Genomic DNA, 21908 nt, shown 5'->3' on the forward strand with positions numbered 1-21908 from the left:
CTCACTCCTCAGAATGTGTGAGAACAGCAAATGGATCTTAGTTACGTCTGCTAAGATCATAGAAAAACGCAGGCAGATTCTTCTTCCAAATACTGCCTGAGATAAACAGCACACTCCGGTGCCATTTAAAAATAACAAACTTTTGATTGAAGAATAAACTAAGTAGAAAGCACCACAGACTCTCACGACCTCCTATCTATGTTGAGGCTTGCAAGAGAATGACTGAATATGGCAGTTAGGGGAGGAGCTATATAGCAGCTTTGCTGTGGGTGGACTCTTGCAGCTTCCTGTTGGGAAGGAGAATATATTCCATAAGTAATGGATGATCCGTGGACTGGATACACTTAACAAGAGAAATTAGTCCCTGGCATCCAGGATTAGAGTCTACAAGACATCTGAAATTTAGCTGGAGCTTTCCCTTCATTAAATTTCCCATTGTGATTATATATATATATAAATACATACTGTATATCCTAAATGTATGGTCCGGCTTCTAGACTTTCAACAAATTTGTTGAGCACTACTCTAAGGGAGGATGATTATAGTATATTTAGATACTGTAGATTAAATACATAAAACAAATTTATACAAAGACATTTTACTTGATCATATTAAACATTACAGATCCATATTTTAATAGCTCTTTATGTTAGCAAGTAGCAAAGACTCAATGCTTCAGCATATGGGTGTGCCTTAATATGATAGTATATATATGTCTGTCTGGGTCACATTGCATCTGTATAAATTAAATGTTTGTGGACAGATGAATAAACGGGAAGCAGGTAGGTTAACCCCTTGGCAACAAGAGGACTGTAAACACCAAAAAGCAATGTTTTGCTGCTTTCTCTGACTGATCATGGGTTAAACAACAAAAAATATTATTTTGTCCCTTTCAACACAGTAGTATACACAGAATACACATCATACCTACTGCTGTTGGTCACATTTACAAATTACAACTTTCAGCAAGTATATAACAAATGTACCTTTTGTCATTTTCATTTCCTCGTTTGCTTCTTCTCGAATATCAAAAAAATCATTTGCTTCCTGCAATAAAAAAGCAGATACCAGTTATTTACCCACACCCCCTAAATTAAAGTCTTCTGCTGTGTGCATGTACAGGCTCTCTATCATCCTGAGCATCCGTGCTATCAGGGATCTGACAGTTTTACATTTCTTCCCATTAAGGCCCCAAACTTACATCACTCATTCTTTGCAGGTCTTTTGTGAAATCAACTCTGGACTCAAAATTCTTTACGACTTCGTGCAAATCATCCAATGCTTTCTTAACATCTAGAATAATAGGAAAAATAATGCAATCAGCGTATGTTACATTAGGCTTCATCACAAAGTGACTGATTTTTAACCCTGTCATCCAACAGACAGTAATACGAGTCACTGTACAGCACACTGAGAAAAATGTGTTATCTATTCACACTGAATCTTAAGTAAAAACTAATGTTTGATTAAAGTGAGTGAATTGGTCCCAAGTTTGCAATAGTAAATAGAGCTTCAGAGGAACAAGGGATTTTATATGCTCTTTAGAAGCTGAATCTTAAAGAAAATAAACTATAAACCTATTTCACAGTGCTCACAGTGGCTAAACAAGATTTGGAATAAAATTACAATAGTAAGTGACTTATAAACTATTTATACTTCTCCGGAATGACCTGCCTATTTTAGATTATTATTTAAGTCAACTAATCCTGCTTTTTAAAGGCTGATCACACGTGTCAATATTGCTTTAGTTGAAAAAAGTGACTGATCTCACCCCATGATATAGGCACTTATTATAGTGGTCTCTTTCTTTATTGTTGCATTTGTGCTAAACACACCATCATTATTACAGTTGTAAACCAAAGCTAATCTGAAAAGGTTAGCCTGAAAACATCTTAAAGGGACATTGTAGTTGAAAAATGACATGCTGTAATTCATTAGGGTATTTAATTATTTTCACCACTCGTGTTTAACCCCTATAGGCTTTCTAGCTCCCAAGAACAACAAATTCATGATGGCAGAGTCGTGTTACTGTGACTTGCTCATCATCTCTGTCCTGATGGTCCAGAGCACTGAGTAATGCAAAAATTGCATGTTCTAAATAAAAGTGCATGCCATTTTCTCACTACAATGCCCCTTTAAAAGAAATATAGGAGTAAAATGCACTTTATTTCATACTTTGGGTCAAAATATATATGATAACATTTGGAGTATTAGCCTTTGATATTACATAAAACAACTGAAACTAGCTAGCACTTGCATGAAACAAGCAACTAATGCTAAAACATAGAAAGGAAGACTGGTTCCAGCTATAGCCAAGAGATCATAAGCCAAATGTCTCACCATAGCCCCTTCAGCGTTTGGTTGTTAAGCTCAGCCTTTCATGCGGTTTCTTAGCAAAGCATGTTAATTGCACCTGAGGGTGCCCTAGCTACAAAAAAACCATGATCTGTGCAACACTCTCAAAGTGTGCGCACGCCCTCTGACATGGATAACGACCCCCAACGCAGACTAGGTGCTAAACCCATTAGGTATTAACCACAACTATAAACACATGGCAAAATACATTACATGGCACTCACTCAATTTTCTAGCAAGCAGTTAGAAACCGACATCAAAGGCTGAGGTTAGGACCGAAATAATGAAGGGACATTGTGTTAATAATTGAAGAGTTGCCTAAACTCAAAGACATTATTATTGATACATTTGTGTTAATTCGCCACAGGCATTTCAAAGTAAGTGGGTGACCATGGGAAGTCAGTTGATGGATTTTAGGAAAAAGAGGAATGGAGAAAAAAGGAAATGTCCCAAAGAGATGCATTTAAAGGAATATGAAACCCAAACATTTTCTTTTGTGAGTAATTTCCAATTTACTTCTATTATCAAATTTGCTTTGTTCTCATGACATGCTTTGTTGAAAAGATATCTAGGTAGGAGTCTGGGGCACTACATGGCAGGAAATAGTGCTGCCCTCTAGTGCTCTTACAAATGTGCTCCTGAGCTTACGTCCCTGCTTTTCTACAAAATATACCAAGTGAAAAGTAAATGAGATAATAGAAGTAAATTAGGAAGTTAACATTTAATGCTCTCTCTGAATAATGAAAGAAAATTTTTGGGTTTTAGATCATTTTAAGTGCATCAAGATGAGAAGTAGAAAGACCGGAAAATAACAAAAGAAACTTAAAGGGACAGTGAAGCAAAAACATAAATGAATTAGAGCATGAGACATTAAATAATGTTCTAAATTAATGTAACCTAGGTGAGCTCACGAGTGTGTATGTGTCTTTATCACTCTAATGGCAGAAGAGTTTACAACAACATTTATAGTAAATGTCATTCAGCCGAGGGAACAAGAAACAGTAGGAGAAATATCAGGGTATAAATGGTGACAGAAGAACAAAACAAAATTTAGGTCCGCCCAACGGAGAAAATGGGCAGGGGCCGTGGACTCTCCACATACAGATGGAAATAAAATTATCAGGTAAGCATAATTTATGTTTTCCATTTTAATATGAGGAGAGTCCACGGCTTCATTCCTTACTTGTGGGAAACATATACCCAAGCTCTAGAGGACACAGAATGAAAACAGGAGGGTAAAATAATTGGCGGCCCTATTCTGAGGGAACCACAGCCTGCAAAACCTTTCTCCCAAAAGCTGCTTCAGCTGAAGCAAAAATGTCAAATTTGTAAAATCCTGAAAAAGTATGTAAGGAGGACCAGGTAGCCGCCCTACAAATCTGTTCCATAGAGGCCTCATTCTTGAAGGCCCAAGAAGAAGCCACAGCTCTAGTTGAATGAGCTGTAATCCTCTGAGGAGGCTTATGTCCCACTGTCTCATACGCAAAGCGGATAATGCCCCTCAACCAAAAAGATAGGGAAGTGGAAAAAGCCTTCTGCGCTTCCAAGAGTAGACAACAAACAATGCTGAAGAATGTCTAAAATCCTTCGTAGTCTGAAGATAAAATTTCAAAGCCTGAACCACATCTAAATTATGAAGTAATCGTTCCTTTGAGGAGGAAGGATTAGGACACAAGGAAGGAACCACCATCTCCTGATTGATGTTGAGATCAGACACAACCTTAGGGAGAAACCCCAACCCAGTGCGAAGAACAGCCATATCAGCATGAAATAGTAGGTAAGGAGGCTCACATTGCAAGGCTGCCATCTCAGAGACTATGCGTGTTGAAGCAATAGCCAATAGATAAAGAACCTTCCAAGTAACTTAATGTCCACTGAATGCATAGGCTCAAACGGAGCCCTCTGCAGAACCTTAAGAGCCAAATGTAAACTCCAAGGAGGAGTGGAATGTCTAAACACAGGACAAATTCTAGACAGAGCCTGAACAAAAGATGAATATCAGGAAGCTGAGTGAGCCTCTTGTGCAATAGCAAAGAAAGAGACGAAATCTGTCCCTTTAAAGAACTAGTGGCAAGTCCCTTCTCCAAACCATCTTGCAGAAAGGTAATAATTCTGGACACCTTGACCTTATGCTAAAGAAATCCATGTTCTTCACACCAGAATAAGTAGGTCCTGCAGACCTTATGATAGATGCGACGGGTGACCGGCTTTCTAGCTTGAATGAGAGTATCAATCACTCTCTAAGAAAACCCTCTCTTGGCTTAGACAAGGCATTTAATCTCCACGCAGTCCACCTCAGAGAATCTAGATTTTGATGAACAAAGGGACTCTGTTCCAGCAGATCTCTGGAAAAAGGTAACCTCCATGGAGGAGATGACGACATTCCCACCAGGTCCGCAAACCTCATCCTTAGCGGCCACCATAGAGCAATTAGAATAGTTAAGGTTTGCTCCTGCTTGATGCGGGCCACTACTCAAGGAAGAAGTGGTAACGGAGGAAAAATGTAAACTAGGTTGAATCCCTAGGGAACCGCTAAGGCATCTATCAGCTTTGCCTGGGGATCCATGGACCTCGACCCATATCTGGGTAGCTTGGTATTGAGTCTGGACACCATGAGATTGATCTCCGGCGTCCCCCATCTGTTGCAAAGTTCCGCAAACACCTCGGAATGGAGAGACCATTCCCCCGAATGAAAGGATTGTCTGCTGAGAAAATCCGCTTCCCAGTTGTCCACACCCGGAATGTGGATCGCTGACAGTGAACAGTTGTGGGCCTCCGCTTGGTCCAGAATCCGAGATAATTCCCTCATGGCTAGGGAGCTTCTCGTTCCCCCCTAATGGTTTATGTAAGCCACAGAGGTAATGTTATCCGATTGAAGGCTTGGCCTCTTCTGGGTTTGACCCAGTTTATCGGATTTCAGAGAGTTGAAGATCGCTCGAATTTCCAGAATGTTGATCGGTAGAAGAGATTCCTCTCAAGTCCACCGGCCCTGCGCCTTCCTGGCGCCCCAAACAGCTCCCCGTCCTGACATAATTGCGTCTGTAGTCACAATCTCCCAGGATGGGCTCAAGAAGGATGTCCCCTGGGACAGGCAATCTGGACAGAGCCACCAAGAGAGTGATTCTCTCGACCGGTTGTCCAGAGAAATCTGTTGTGATAGATCCGAAATGATCGCCATTCCATTGCCTCAGCATGCACAGCTGAAGAGGTCTGAGGTGGAACCTGGCGAATGGAATGATATCTATGCTGGATACCATGAGCCCAAACACCTCCATACACCGGACCACAGATGGCCTTAAAGGGACAGTATACACCCATTTTCATATAACTGCATGTAATAGACACTACTATAAAGAATAAAATGCACAGATACTGATATAAAAATCCAGTATAAAATTGTTTAAAAACTTACTTAGAAGCTCTCAGTTTAGCTCTGTTGAAAAGGTAGCTGGAAAGCCTACTGCAAGTGGAAAATAAGACACTCCCCCCTCACCCTTCTTTTGCATATGAAAAACAGAATTTATGTTTACCTGATAAATTACTTTCTCCAACGGTGTGTCCGGTCCACGGCGTCATCCTTACTTGTGGGATATTCTCTTCCCCAACAGGAAATGGCAAAGAGCCCAGCAAAGCTGGTCACATGATCGCTCCTAGGCTCCGCCTTCCCCAGTCATTCGACCGACGTAAAGGAGGAATATTTGCATAGGAGAAATCATATGATACCGTGGTGACTGTAGTTAGAGAAAATAAATCATCAGACCTGATTAAAAAAACCAGGGCGGGCCGTGGACCGGACACACCGTTGGAGAAAGTAATTTATCAGGTAAACATAAATTCTGTTTTCTCCAACATAGGTGTGTCCGGTCCACGGCGTCATCCTTACTTGTGGGAACCAATACCAAAGCTTTAGGACACGGATGATGGGAGGGAGCAAATCAGGTCACCTAGATGGAAGGCACCACGGCTTGCAAAACCTTTCTCCCAAAAATAGCCTCAGAAGAAGCAAAAGTATCAAATTTGTAAAATTTGGTAAAAGTGTGCAGTGAAGACCAAGTCGCTGCCTTACATATGTGATCAACAGAAGCCTCGTTCTTGAAGGCCCATGTGGAAGCCACGGCCCTAGTGGAATGAGCTGTGATTCTATCAGGAGGCTGCCGTCCAGCAGTCTCATAAGCCAATCTGATGATGCTTTTAAGCCAAAAAGAGAGAGAGGTAGAAGTTGCTTTTTGACCTCTCCTTTTACCAGAATAAACAACAAACAAGGAAGATGTTTGTCTGAAATCCTTTGTAGCCTCTAAATAGAATTTGAGAGCACGAACTACATCCAAATTGTGCAACAAACGTTCCTTCTTTGAAACTGGATTCGGACACAAAGAAGGCACGACTATCTCCTGGTTAATATTTTTGTTAGAAACAACTTTCGGAAGAAAACCAGGTTTAGTACGCAAAACCACCTTATCTGCATGGAACACCAGATAAGGAGGAGAACACTGCAGAGCAGATAACTCTGAAACTCTTCTAGCAGAAGAAATTGCAACCAAAAACAAAACTTTCCAAGATAATAACTTGATATCAACGGAATGTAGGGGTTCAAACGGAACCCCCTGAAGAACTGAAAGAACTAAATTGAGACTCCAAGGAGGAGTCAAAGGTTTGTAAACAGGCTTGATTCTAACCAGAGCCTGAACAAAAGCTTGAACATCTGGCACAGCCGCCAGCTTTTTGTGAAGTAAAACAGATAAAGCAGAAATCTGTCCCTTCAAAGAACTTGCAGATAATCCTTTCTCCAAACCTTCTTGAAGAAAGGATAGAAACTTAGGAATTTTTATCTTGTTCCATGGGAATCCTTTAGATTCACACCAACAGATATATTTTTTCCATATTTTATGGTAGATTTTTCTAGTTACAGGCTTTCTGGCCTGAACAAGAGTATCAATGACAGAATCTGAGAACCCTCGCTTTGATAAAATCAAGCGTTCAATCTCCAAGCAGTCAGTTGGAGTGAGGCCAGATTCGGATGTTCGAACGGACCTTGAACAAGAAGGTCCTGTCTCAAAGGTAGCTTCCATGGTGGAGCCGATGACATATTCACCAGATCTGCATACCAAGTCCTGCGTGGCCACGCAGGAGCTATCAAGATCACCGATACCCTCTCCTGTTTGATCCTGGCTACCAGCCTAGGAATGAGAGGAAACGGTGGGAACACATAAGCTAGGTTGAAGCTCCAAGGTGCTACTAGTGCATCCACTAGAGTCGCCTTGGGATCCCTGGATCTGGACCCATAGCAAGGAACCTTGAAGTTCTGACGAGACGCCATCAGATCCATGTCTGGAATGCCCCACAATTGAATTATTTGGGCAAAGATTTCCGGATGGAGTTCCCACTCCCCCGGATGAAATGTCTGACGACTCAGAAAATCCGCTTCCCAATTTTCCACTCCTGGGATGTGGATTGCAGACAAGTGGCAGGAGTGAGTCTCCGCCCATTGAATTATTTTGGTCACTTCTTCCATCGCTAGGGAACTCCTTGTTCCCCCCTGATGGTTGATATACGCAACAGTCGTCATGTTGTCTGATTGAAACCGTATGAATTTGGCCTTTGCTAGCTGAGGCCAAGCCTTGAGAGCATTGAATATCGCTCTCAGTTCCAGAATATTTATCGGGAGAAGAGATTCTTCCCGAGACCAAAGACCCTGAGCTTTCAGGGGTTCCCAGACCGCGCCCCAGCCCACCAGACTGGCGTCGGTCGTGACAATGACCCACTCTGGTCTGCGGAAGCTCATCCCTTGCGACAGGTTGTCCAGGGTCAGCCACCAACGGAGTGAATCTCTGATCCTCTGATCTACTTGTATCGTCGGAGACAAGTCTGTATAATCCCCATTCCACTGACTGAGCATGCACAGTTGTAATGGTCTTAGATGAATTCGCGCAAAAGGAACTATGTCCATTGCCGCGACCATCAAACCTATTACTTCCATGCACTGCGCTATGGAAGGAAGAAGAACAGAATGAAGTACTTGACAAGAGCTTAGAAGTTTTGATTTTCTGGCCTCTGTCAGAAAAATCCTCATTTCTAAGGAGTCTATTATTGTTCCCAAGAAGGGAACTCTTGTTGACGGAGATAGAGAACTTTTTTCTACGTTCACTTTCCACCCGTGAGATCTGAGAAAGGCCAGGACTATGTCCGTATGAGCCTTTGCTTGTGGTAGAGACGACGCTTGAATCAGTATGTCGTCCAAGTAAGGTACTACTGCAATGCCCCTTGGTCTTAGCACCGCTAGAAGGGACCCTAGTACCTTTGTGAAAATTCTTGGAGCAGTGGCTAATCCGAATGGAAGTGCCACAAACTGGTAATGCTTGTCCAGAAAGGCGAACCTTAGGAACCGATGATGTTCCTTGTGGATAGCAACATGTAGATACGCATCCTTTAAATCCACCGTGGTCATGAATTGACCTTCCTGGATGGTAGGAAGAATTGTCCGAATGGTTTCCATTTTGAACGATGGAATCTTGAGAAATTTGTTTAGGATCTTGAGATCTAAGATTGGTCTGAATGTTCCCTCTTTTTTGGGAACTATGAACAGATTGGAGTAGAATCCCATCCCTTGTTCTCCTAATGGAACCGGATGAATCACTCCCATTTTTAACAGGTCTTCTACACAATGTAAGAATGCCTGTCTTTTTATGTGGTCTGAAGACAATTGAGACCTGTGGAACTTCCCCCTTGGGGGTAGCTCCTTGAATTCCAGAAGATAACCTTGGGAGACTATTTCTAGCGCCCAAGGATCCAGAACATCTCTTGCCCAAGCCTGAGCGAAGAGAGAAAGTCTGCCCCCCACCAGATCCGGTCCCGGATCGGGGGCCAACATCTCATGCTGTCTTGGTAGCAGTGGCAGGTTTCTTGGCCTGCTTACCTTTGTTCCAGCCTTGCATTGGCCTCCAGGCTGGCTTGGTTTGAGAAGTATTACCCTCTTGCTTAGAGGATGTAGAACTTGAGGCTGGTCCGTTTCTGCGAAAGGGACGAAAATTTGGTTTATTTTTAGCCTTAAAAGACCTATCCTGAGGAAGGGCGTGGCCCTTACCCCCAGTGATATCTGAAATAATCTCTTTCAAGTCAGGGCCAAACAGCGTTTTCCCCTTGAAAGGTATGTTAAGCCATTTGTTCTTGGAAGACGCATCCGCTGACCAAGATTTTAGCCAAAGCGCTCTGCGCGCCACAATAGCAAACCCTGAATTTTTCGCCGCTAATCTAGCTAATTGCAAAGTGGCGTCTAAAGTAAAAGAGTTAGCCAATTTAAGAGCGTGAACTCTGTCCATAATCTCCTCATAAGAAGAATCTTTATCGAGCGACTTTTCTAGTTCATCGAACCAGAAACATGCTGCTGTAGTGACAGGAACAATGCATGAAATTGGTTGTAGAAGGTAACCTTGCTGAACAAACATCTTTTTAAGCAAACCCTCTAATTTTTTATCCATAGGATCTTTGAAAGCACAACTATCTTCTATAGGGATAGTAGTGCGTTTGTTTAGAGTAGAAACCGCCCCCTCGACCTTGGGGACTGTCTGCCATAAGTCCTTTCTGGGGTCGACCATAGGAAACAATTTCTTAAATATAGGGGGAGGGACAAAAGGTATGCCGGGCCTTTCCCATTCTTTGTTTACAATGTCCGCCACCCGCTTGGGTATAGGAAAAGCTTCGGGGGGCCCCGGGACCTCTAGGAACTTGTCCATCTTACATAATTTCTCTGGAATGACCAAATTGTCACAATCATCCAGAGTAGACAACACCTCCTTCAGCAGAGCGCGGAGATGTTCCAATTTAAATTTGAATGTAATCACATCAGGTTCAGCTTGTTGAGAAATTTTCCCTGAATCTGAAATTTCTCCCTCAGACAAAACCTCCCTGGCCCCCTCAGACTGGTGTAGGGGCATGTCAGAACCATTATCATCAGCGTCCTCATGCTCTTCAGTATTTTCTAAAACAGAGCAGTCGCGCTTTCGCTGATAAGTGGGCATTTTGGCTAAAATGTTTTTGATAGAATTATCCATTACAGCCGTTAATTGTTGCATAGTAAGGAGTATTGGCGCACTAGATGTACTAGGGGCCTCCTGTGTGGGCAAGACTGGCGTAGACGAAGGAGGGGATGATGCAGTACCATGCTTACTCCCCTCACTTGAGGAATCATCTTGGGCATCATTTTCTCTAAATTGTTTGTCACATACATCACATCTATTTAAATGAGAAGGAACCTTGGCTTCCTCACATACAGAACATAGTCTATCTGATAGTTCAGACATGTTAAACAGGCATAAACTTGATAACAAAGTACAAAAAACGTTTTAAAATAAAACCGTTACTGTCACTTTAAATTTTAAACTGAACACACTTTATTACTGAATATGTGAAAAAGTATGAAGGAATTGTTCAAAATTCACCAAAATTTCACCACAGTGTCTTAAAGCCTTTAAAGTATTGCACACCAAATTTGAAAGCTTTAACTCTTAAAATAACGGAACCGGAGCCGTTTTTATATTTAACCCCTATACAGTCCCTGGTATCTGCTTTGCTGAGACCCAACCAAGCCCAGAGGGGAATACGATACCAAATGACGCCTTCAGAAAGCTTTTTCTATGTATCTGAGCTCCTCACACATGCATCTGCATGCCTTGCTTCCCAAAAACAACTGCGCATTAGTGGCGCGAAAATGAGGCTCTGCCTATGATTAGAGAAGGCCCCCAGTGAAAAAGGTGTCCAATACAGTGCCTGCCGTTTCTTTAACATAATTCCCAAGAATAAAATAACTCCTCAAAGCTATAAACTATTAAAAATGCTTATAAATCAATCGTTTTAGCCCAGAAAAATGTCTACCAGTCTTTAAAGCCCTTGTGAAGCCCTTTATTCTTATTTAATAAAAATGGCTTACCGGATCCCATAGGGAAAATGACAGCTTCCAGCATTACCAAGTCTTGTTAGAAATGTGTCATACCTCAAGCAGCAAAAGTCTGCTCACTGTTTCCCCCAACTGAAGTTAATTCCTCTCAACAGTCCTGTGTGGAAACAGCCATCGATTTTAGTAACGGTTGCTAAAATCATTTTCCTCTTACAAACAGAAATCTTCATCTCTTTCTGTTTCAGAGTAAATAGTACATACCAGCACTATTTTAAAATAACAAACTCTTGATTGAAGAATAAAAACTACATTTAAACACCAAAAAACTCTAAGCCATCTCCGTGGAGATGTTGCCTGTGCAACGGCAAAGAGAATGACTGGGGAAGGCGGAGCCTAGGAGGGATCATGTGACCAGCTTTGCTGGGCTCTTTGCCATTTCCTGTTGGGGAAGAGAATATCCCACAAGTAAGGATGACGCCGTGGACCGGACACACCTATGTTGGAGAAAGACCCTTTACACAAACAGGAGCAAGCTGGAGTAGGTATATGATGGTATTCTCCTAACTTTGGGGCTTGGTCAGGAGTCTAAAAATCAGAGCAATGTTATTTAAAAATAAGCAAAACTATACATTTTTAAAAAACAACAACTTTATGGGCTATCTAAATAGATCATCTACAAAACATTTATGCAATGAAAAAAATTAGTGTATAATGTCCCTTTAAGGAGGTCTGAATGGCAAGACAATTGGAAGTAATTTTACAACGTCTCTGGTCTGTAAGGAATATCTTCATAGATAGGTATCTATTATCGTGCCCAGGAATTCCACTCTGGTACTGGGAACTAGAGAACTCTTTCCTAAGTTTATCTTCCATCCATGAGATTGAAGAAGTAGGAGAGCACTCGAATTGTCTTCTGCCAGACGGCAGGACAGAGCCTGGACCAGGATGTCGTCCAAATAAGGCGCTACTGCAATACTTCTGGAGCTCTCCAGCACGAGTAGAGCCCCTAGAACCTTTGTAAAGACTCTTGGAGCAGTAGACAGGCCAAAAGGAAGAGCTACAAACTGGAAGTGTTGGTCCAGAAAGGTGAATCTTAAGAACTTGAAGTGATCCTTGTGTGTTGGCACATGAAGGTAAGCATCCTTCAAGTCTATTGTAGTCATAAACTGTTCCTCTTGAACTAAGGGCAGAATCAACCTTATTGTAAGGTTCCTTCAAGTCTATCGTAGCCATGAAATGTTCCTCTTGAACTAAGGGCAGAATCAAACTTATTGTCTCCATCTTGAATGATGGCACCGACAGAAACTTATTTAAGCACTTTAGGTCTAGGATCGGGAGAAATATACCCTCCTTCTTTGGCACCACAAAAAGGTTTGAGTAGTATCCTAGACCTCTTTCTGTTAGAGGTACTGGCACAATCACTCCTAGGGAGGAGAGATCCCTCACGCACCCTAGAAAAGTTTCTCTTTTTTCTGGCCTTGAAGACAGGTTTGATAAGAGAAATCTGCCCCTGGGCAGATGAGATTTGAAACCTATCCTGTAACACTGAGCAATGACCTCCAGAACCCAAGGGTATGTCTCCCAGCCAAGCCTCCAAAAATTGAGATAGTCTGCCCCCAACACGATCCAGCGACGGATCAGGGGCCGTCCCTTCATGCTGATTTTGTCTCGCCGAGATTCTTGTTCTGCTTAGACTTATTTCAAGACTTAGATGGTTTCCAAGTTCCCATGGACTGATCAGGCTTCACAGTGGGCTGCTGGCATTGGGATTTATCTGAACGAAAGGGGCGAAAATTAGGCCCCTGTCCCTTAGGTTTGTTCTTCTTATCCTACGGTAAAAAGGCACCCTTGCCCCCATTGACCGTGGATATGATAGAGTCAAGTCCTGGACCAAAAAGAACCTTCCCCTTAAATGGAAGAGAAAGCAATCTAGATTTTGAAGTCATGTCAGCAGACCAAGACATAAGCCACAGAGCCCTACGGGCTAGAACAGAAAAATCTGATGTCTTGGCATTGAGACGAAATTGCATCGAAAATAAAAGAATGAGCTACACTCAAGGCCTTAATTCTTTCCTGGATTACATCGAGGGGAGTCTCCACCTCGATCATCTCCGATAGAGAGTCACACCAATAGGTAGCAGCTCCAGCCACCGCAGCCACCGCTGCTGCAGGCTGAAATAAAAATCCTGTGTGCTGAAACATCTTTCTCAACAGATTTCCTAGCTTCTTATCCATAGGTTCCTTAAACAATGAACTATCCTCAAGCGGCTACTGCCGCTGCAGGCTGAAATAAAAATCATGGATGGATGCTGAAACATCTTTCTCAACAGAGTTTCTAGCATCTTATCCATAGGTTCCTTAAACGATGAACTATACTCAAGCGGGATAGTGGTGCGCTTAGCCAGCGTGGAGATAGCTCCATCCACCTTAAGGACAGACCCCCACAACTCTAATTGGGAGTCATGAACCGGGAACAATTTTTTAAAGGAAGAAGGGGAAAAAGAGGATCCGAGTTTTCCCATTCATTCTTAATATTTGCCATCTTAACGGGAACCAGGAAGGTTTGCGGCACCACCCTGTCCCCGTAAACCTTATCAAGCTTAGGAATAGGTACCTCGGGCAACTTAGGTTCCGGAACCTCTAACCTAGCCAAACACCTGCTTTAACAGAAAGCGTAGGTGCTCTATCCTAAATCTAAAGTCCGCAGCCGGAGGCTTAGAGGCAGCAGATTCCGACCCAGAAAGATCCTCCTCTGAAGTATCAGAGGTATCTTCATCGGCGGATAATCTATTATCAGATAAATTCAGCAAGTTGGTAGATGACCCCTGGGAAGGATAGCAGTATTTAACCTTTTGCTTGCGCTTAGCAGGGCGAGGTAAAGCACTGAAGGCCGAAGACAATGCCGTTTGTAACTGTTGAGTAAGAGGGCCCCTGCCAAAGGAGGATTAGTAGTGCAATGGGGAGCTGTATGTGTAGTAGGAGATGATTGCAGGGAACGCACCTTGCGAGACGGAGACCCCTCAGAGGTGGACAGCTCAGTGGTACTAAACATCAAATGTCAAGGCATGTGGAACATAATTGAGCAGGCGGGTATACTGTAGTCTCCTCACAATAAAAACAGGTATTTGATACGTTAGAGGGTACTCCCTATTTACCTAAATCTGAGTCTTCCATAGCTTGCGCTTCCAAGATAGACTATAGAAAAATATAAATGGCACCTTTATACCCCCCAATTGCTGGGGCACTCACCACCTCCTATGACCCAGGCCCCACAGAGAAATCGCTTTGTCTCTTGTAAACCGCACAGTCAGGAAAGAGGAAGTTAATAAGGCCACACCAGGTCGCATGGAGTGCCATGCAGGACCACCCCTGCTGCAGGAAAGAAAGCGCGCCACACTGACAGGCTACGCAGTTAAACAAAAGAAAAAAAAACTGAATGTTCCCACATCTGCCAGAGCCTCATCTCACACATGTCACAGCATAAAACATAATAAAGCAAATCATGTATAAATCCCCCTATTTAAATAATCCCCTTCCTGAGATATTAACCCCTGGTTCCATACAAATAAAAGGAGTCACACTGTGACTCTGTCTTCTTGCGTTATCACATGAAATAAAATGAAACGATCTTACCGGAATCATCGCCATGGAACAGACACACAGCCTCTCAAGTTTGACAGTCTTGTAGCATCGCACCTGACATGGACTTGAGTGATAGAAGCAGGCAACTCTTAGATAGATAGAAGCAGGAAACTCGTCAACACTGATTGCTTAGAAGCTGCTAATATGAGTCTGGATGGTTTCGCAGAAAGACTCTCCCTGCATCTCCAGACCCTAACATTCGTCAATGCTCTCACTGAGAGGCTGACAAGACTACTTAAAACTCCAGTCCCATGCCGAAGAGTACTAGCCTCCATAAGAGACTACTCTGAACCTTCTGACACTTCTCTGCCATACTCCTGTGACGAAAGGCAAAGAATGACTGGGGGATGAGGGGAGTGGGGGAGGTATTTAAGCCTTTGGCTGAGGTGTCTTTGCCTCCTGCTGGTGGCCAGGTTCTGTATTTTCCACAAGGAATGAAGCCGTGGACTATCCTCATATTAAGATGGAAAAAAAGCAAACATTGACAATATAAGTAATATGGAAAGTTGTTTAAAACTGCATGCTCTATATGAATCATAGTTAAGTTTTACTTTAATATAATTTTAAGAGTGTCTGGGCAGAATGAAGTCTTCAAATCTTAACAGGAAATTTACCAGGTACTCAGAAGCTGTAAACCGAATATCAAATCAAAATTGAAATTGAAGTATTTAAAGGGACAATGTCCTGTAAATTGGTGTTTCTACTAACTTGTTATCGCAGCTTCAGAGTATTAAATGTATCAGAAATTGCTCCCATTGTTCTAAAGAACATACCCATTAAGTAACAGATTACAAGCTGAGTAGTATTTAATGCTCCCGCTTGAGCGCTTACTCCGCTATAAGCTTTTTGCTTGAAATATTTACAGTAAATACACAGTATAACACTTTATTAAAAATGAATATTGAATAAATAGGATTTTTTTATGTTTTCATTTACTTGACTGTAAAGGGCTCCCCAATGCACTTATACATATGTCTTATGGGTGTACATATGTATTTATGTGTTTGTATATATGTCTGTAAATACCTATATATACACATATAAATGCATATAAACATGAATATATACATACATATACATATTTAGACATGTATATGTTTGTATCTCTATGTTAAAGCCCTTTGCACCTTTTTTTTTTTTCTAACACCTGAGACCTCATATCTTCAAGCCCTTATAACTTTTTTGTGTAATTTTTTTAAATAAATTTAATTAGTATTATGGGTGTGACTTTTTTGTGACAGTTTTTTATTTCACAAAACAGTTAACCAGAGGTTTGAGGATGTGGTAATGACTCACATTTACTTTCAATTTGTAATACAAGCGGTAAACCAGACGCACAGAAACACCTACAATAAATCCCTTTTTGCTTGGCTTAACTGTTAATGTGCCACATGTAATCTGGACCTAAATGGGCAGAGCCTGCAGAAAGAGCAGACCTCTTTCTTAGTGGCTTATTGGTTTCAGTGAACAAAAAACACAATTTTAGTTGCAAGAACAAACGCTAATGAGCAACTCCCGATGCACTAAATTCTGCAAAGTGGAAATACATTTAGCACTGTATCCCTTTATAAGAAATCCTGCCTTTCCTTAAAGACAGTCTACTTCTTAGAGAAACTAGTAGTATTTGTTATTGAATTAAACCTTGCCAAGACAGAATGTGCAAGTCTACAAAGCATATCACAAGCCTGTCCCTTTATGGTTTAAGACCAGTACTGTCCTCTTCTGGAGATGGTAGTGCTTTGACGAAAGACATCTGCAAGGCTACAGTGTGGTCAACAGAGCATGTCATGTTGAAACACTACAGATTGGATAGTCAGGACATAAGACCTTTTGATTTCCAATTCAACAAATAAAACTTGCATTGTATGTGGAGCTTCTCTTTACATACCCACCAAGCCACTTTCTTGTATTACACCAGGTATTGTGGGTTCAACTATGATCAAAAAATATATACAAATGTATAAACATAAATTATAATTACCTGATAATTTCATTTTCTTCTGAAGGGAAGAGTCCACAGCTGCATTCATTACTTTTGGGAAATACAGAACCTGGCCACCAGGAGGAGGCAAAGACACCCCAGCCAAAGGCTTAAATACCTCCCCCCACTTCCCTCATCCCCCAGTCATTCTGCCAAGGGAACAAGGAACATTAAAAGAAAAATCAGGGTGAAAAAAGGTGCCAGAAGAAAAAAAAATTACAGCCACCTCAAAGAGAAAAAACATGGACGGGAGCTGTCGACTTTATGTTTTTCTTCTTAAAAGGGAAGAGTCCACACCTGCATTCATTACTTTTGGGAAAACGATACCCAAGCTAGAGGACACTGAATGCAAACATGTGGGTACAAAAGGCGGCCCCTTCGAAAGGCACCACAGCCTTAATTACTCAACACCCTAAAATTCAAGTACAAATGACACGGGAGAAAACCAGAGCCTAGGTATGCACACCGCCGGCAAAGCCGCACTAAAAACCACTCAGTCCCAGAGTCTGTTAGGCACAAACAACCTCTGAGGGGTCCACCCCGCGGATCACAACTCCCAAGAAGGTACCCAGCCAAAGACAAGGACCGCATCTGCCCCCAAAGGGGAAAACAGAGTCCAGGAAAAATCCAAAGGAACTTTTCCCACTCAACACATATAGAACAACCCGCGGTTGTCTTCAATAGCAACGCCCAGGGATAAACACAAGGACCAAAGAAAAAACGATCCATATACAAGGAAACATGTCCCAAAAAAGGACTCGTAAACCCTCAATCCCTGATCCTGTACCATACCCAAAGGTACTTCAGGAAAGCCATGAGTCCCCCGTTGCCTCAAAACCTATCTAGACCTGCAGGCTAGACAGGCAGAGACAGCAAAAACAGGATAACTATCCCAGCAGCTAGACAAGGGCTTCTCCAAAATGAACCTCAAACCGCCTGAACAGGAACTCTCAATGACCAGCTTCCCGGAGGAAGGCTGACTTACCATTGCTAACCCAAAACCGAAAGGCGCTTCAAAGCTTGTTAGCATACCATGAAGTGCAATTAGCTGTACCTGGATACACCATCACGGTGCAAATAGCTGTAGATGATTTCAACTGCAAACCTTCCAAGGGCTTACAGTCCTCCAAATAGCGGGCTCCAAAGAGCACCTCCTCCCAGCACCAGACGCCAGTAGAAAAGAGGAGGACATCCAAAGTCATCCCACAAGGGAGAGGGCCACTAAGAAATGGTCAACACTGCATAAAGTAATCGATCCCCAACCTTCCCTCCAGGATAATGGTCCCAGCCCAAAGGCTAGACTAGACCGAAGACAGAGTCCCAGACCTCTGGAAGAGAAAGAAGGATCAACGAGGAAAAAAGTCCCCTTATAGACCACAGATACAAACGGCATGCTACCGTGAGACAGGATAGACATTGCGCTCGGGTACAAGACCCCCCTACACGCTGTCTTCATCAAGAAGGAACACTTCCCAAGGTAAGAAGGCCCTAAGACCCTCAACATCCATATATCAGAAGCCCCAAAGGGTGCAAACCCTCACCCTTCCGCTGCAGGAACAGATAAACCAGACACTACATCGCAGCTCCCCTTCCAGGATCCTGAAACGCAAGAATAGAAATAAAAAGCCTGCAAGGCAAGAACCAAGGACCCACAAGACACCACAGATACTAAGGGAACTCCAACCTGGAGAACCCAACCCCCAATCTAGAAGAGAAGGGAATGAAAACAACGGAAAAAAAACCCTTCCATAGAGGCGAGACCGATCATATTGCCAATACAGTTGAAAGAGACCTGGAGTCTACAGGAACATCTTAAATACAGTAGAAGACCAGTAGGGACCCGTCAGAAGGACCTAAAGCCTAAGCCACAGTCAGATAGGCATCTCTAACAGAGCCTCGGCCCTTACAAGAGAGGCCCGCAGGACCACAAACATCTAGTGTGTGACCGAACCGTCCACACCCATCCAAGGAGACACACGGACTTAGGCCAGGGTCCTCTAAAAAGGATTCGATCGAAGATCCAACCTCCAGAGAAACCCTAAACTGCTTCCTATAGGGAGGAGCATACATGAAAAGTCTGTAGACTTTGCGATCTAGCCATAGTCTCAAACCCAAGTATCATGAGAAACGGTCTAAGATTCAGCACCTAGTGCATATGGATCGCAAAGAAAACTTGTAGGCAGGCGATAACACGTGTTACACGTGATAGATTGTTAGAGGGATGTGGGTCTGATCCTGCAGTCATGGTACATATTGGTACTAATGAAGGAATCAGCGGGAGATGGAGAGTCCTAAAAAATTACTTTAGGGAGTTAGGTAGCAAGCTTAAAGCAAGGACCTCCAAAGTAATATTTTTGGAGATTTTACCAGTGCCGTGTGCTAACTCAGTAAGGCAGAAGGAGATAAAGTCGGTTAATACATGGTTTAAAACATGGTGTAAAAAATGAAGGGTTTGACTTTTTAGAGCACTGGGCTAACTTTGCACTTGAATACAATTTGTACAGTAAGGATGGATTGCACCTGAATGACATGGGTGCAGGTGTGTTGGGGCAAAGGATGGTAGCTAGGCCTGTCAAAAATAATCGTTTTGACGATGCATCGCGATGCGGCTTGAAACGATTCTGCATCGATGCGCTGAGACGCGATAATCGATTAACGTTACCCACGTGACCAGCCTCCAGGACAAGTAACAGAAAGTGCGCGGTACATCGTTTTGACGTCACTGACGTCACGTCACCCAATAAAGCAACATGGGCGCTCCATGGGCGGTCTCTGGAAGTGCCGAAGTTACGCAGTAGGAGCAAAGCAGGAGTGTGTTGCCTGAGATTGATGATGGTGAATGTGATGACGATTCCGACTCCGAGTATACACAGCGGTATACAGCTACACGGCGGGCTCATTTTTATTTTGTGGGAGACAGAGGAGGAGACCTATGGTGAGAATTAGACTAACTAACTGTTTAGTTACCAAAACGTCGTACATTTTGCCAATGCCATGCCATAATTGCCATTGCCATGCCTATTGCCTCAACTGCCTACTTGCCATAGGTAAACTAATTATTAACTTACTTAAAGAGCAAATCAATAAGGGGTACACATTTATTACACAATAAGGGGTACAATTAAATACTTGCCTTATTTACTTAACGTAGTATGTACTACTACTACTGCTGAGCTGACTGAGGCTCAGGCTGCTGCATAATTAATTGCTGCATTATTGAATAATATTGCATATATAAAAAATGTATTATAAATAAATATAGTATACTATTATTGTCTAATGTCTCTATTAGTCTAATCTGTATCTATCTATATCTACATGTTTTTCACATGGATGGATGGCCTGGTCTGAAGTTCTAATATTTTAATAATATACACTTTTTATATATAATAATAGTATTTATTTTTTTAATATAATACATTTTATATATGCAATTTAATATGCAATTGCATGCATGTGCTGACTCTGAGTGCTCTCTTAAAAGATGCCAATCCGAAGAACCCAATCCTTGTTTTTATTTTATAAGTTAACAAAACTTAACAAGGCTAAAAGCTGCATTTTTTTAAACATACTAAACTAAAGGCCATAAAACCCATTTTGTGATTCAAGAAAGTGCATGCAATTTTAAACAACTTTCCCTATTATATAATTTGCTTATCCTTTGTTGAAATGCATAGCCTCCTCCTTGTGCACTAAGTATTATATAGTAAGTAATGTGTGTGCTGTGCAATGCATTGCTAATATGTCATCAACAAACGATATCTGAGAAGTATGAAGCAAATTAAATAATAGAAGTTAGTTATGATGTTGTTTATTTAAAATTGTATTCTCTATCTGAATCATGAAAGTAAATGTTTGGGTTTCATTGCACCTTTAAGTGTGTAATATATTACAGTAACTTACAGTGTCAGTGAGTGATGTCCCCTGCAATGCAATTTGTTTTAAAATTTATGTTCGCAAAATGTATGGCATTGGCAAAGTAGTTGAAGTTACTAGTACTTGTTGATTTTACATTTGCGGCTTGACATTTTGACAACTGGAACTTGGTGTTTTTTCTTTTTTTTTAACACTGACAGAGTTCGACGTTGACAACAACATCATCCGTCACATATGTACATGTCATGCTAAAATGACAGAGGGAGACAAAAAAGATAGAGAGATAAAAAATGCACCTAGCATTTTAAAAGCAAGCATCTGGGCACATTTTGGATTTTATGAACATACTGGAAAGCACGAATTGGACAAGACACACGCGGTTTGTAAAGACTGTCACACAAAAATTAAATACCTAGGGAATACTACTAACTTGAGAAATCACGTTAGACGTTTTCACTCTGAGATGCTAACCCCTGCCGCCAGTGCCACTGCCAAGGAAATAACAAGACTAGCTGAAGCTCATCAGCCAAGAATTGATGCAATGCTGTCAACTTTGCCACCCAACTCTGAAAAAGGGAAGAGAATAACCAAAGCTGTGGCAACTTTCATAGCGAAGGACCTACGGCCTTACTCTGTTGTGGAAAACCTTGGGTTTCGCAACCTGTTGAAGACACTAGAGCCACGTTATAAGATCCCGTCATGCAATCACTTAACAGAAAACGTTATACCTGCACTCTACCACGAAACAAAAGCTCAGGTAATTGCATCAATGAGCCAAGCCAGTCGAGTCGCAATAACGTGTGATTCATGGACTTCAGTCACGACGGAGTCTTATGTAACAGTAACTGCACATTACGTTAGCAAGGACTGGAAGATCTTGTCGCATGTGCTGCAAACGAGAGCAGTTTATGAGTCTCACACGGGTTCTCATCTGGCGGAGCTACTGTGTCGTGTCGTGGAAGAATGGCAGCTGTCCGATAAATCTGTAGTGCTTGTGACCGACAATGCGTCGAACATGATTGTTGCTGCTCAAGTTGGAAATTCCCTCATGTAAAATGCTTCGCCCATACACTGAATCTCGCATCCCAGCGGGCGCTGAAAGTGGCCAAGCTCTCCAGGCTTTTAGGCAGAGTGCGACGAATATCAACATTGTTTCACCGCAGC

General features: G+C 42.2%; 1 protein-coding gene across 1 annotated transcript in view; it reads right to left on the bottom strand.

Annotated features, from left to right (window-relative positions):
• Window positions 1-21908, bottom strand: part of URI1 (URI1 prefoldin like chaperone) — a gene marked incomplete in the record, with an annotated part of 867239 nt that overhangs the window by 268588 nt on the left and 576743 nt on the right. Inside the window, 2 exon segments of the mRNA XM_053701783.1 lie at window positions 987-1047; window positions 1202-1293. Of these exon segments, the coding sequence (XP_053557758.1) occupies window positions 987-1047; window positions 1202-1293 (153 nt within the window).

This window comes from Bombina bombina, chromosome 1 (assembly GCF_027579735.1).
Source record: "Bombina bombina isolate aBomBom1 chromosome 1, aBomBom1.pri, whole genome shotgun sequence".
Classification (NCBI taxonomy): domain Eukaryota; kingdom Metazoa; phylum Chordata; class Amphibia; order Anura; family Bombinatoridae; genus Bombina; species Bombina bombina.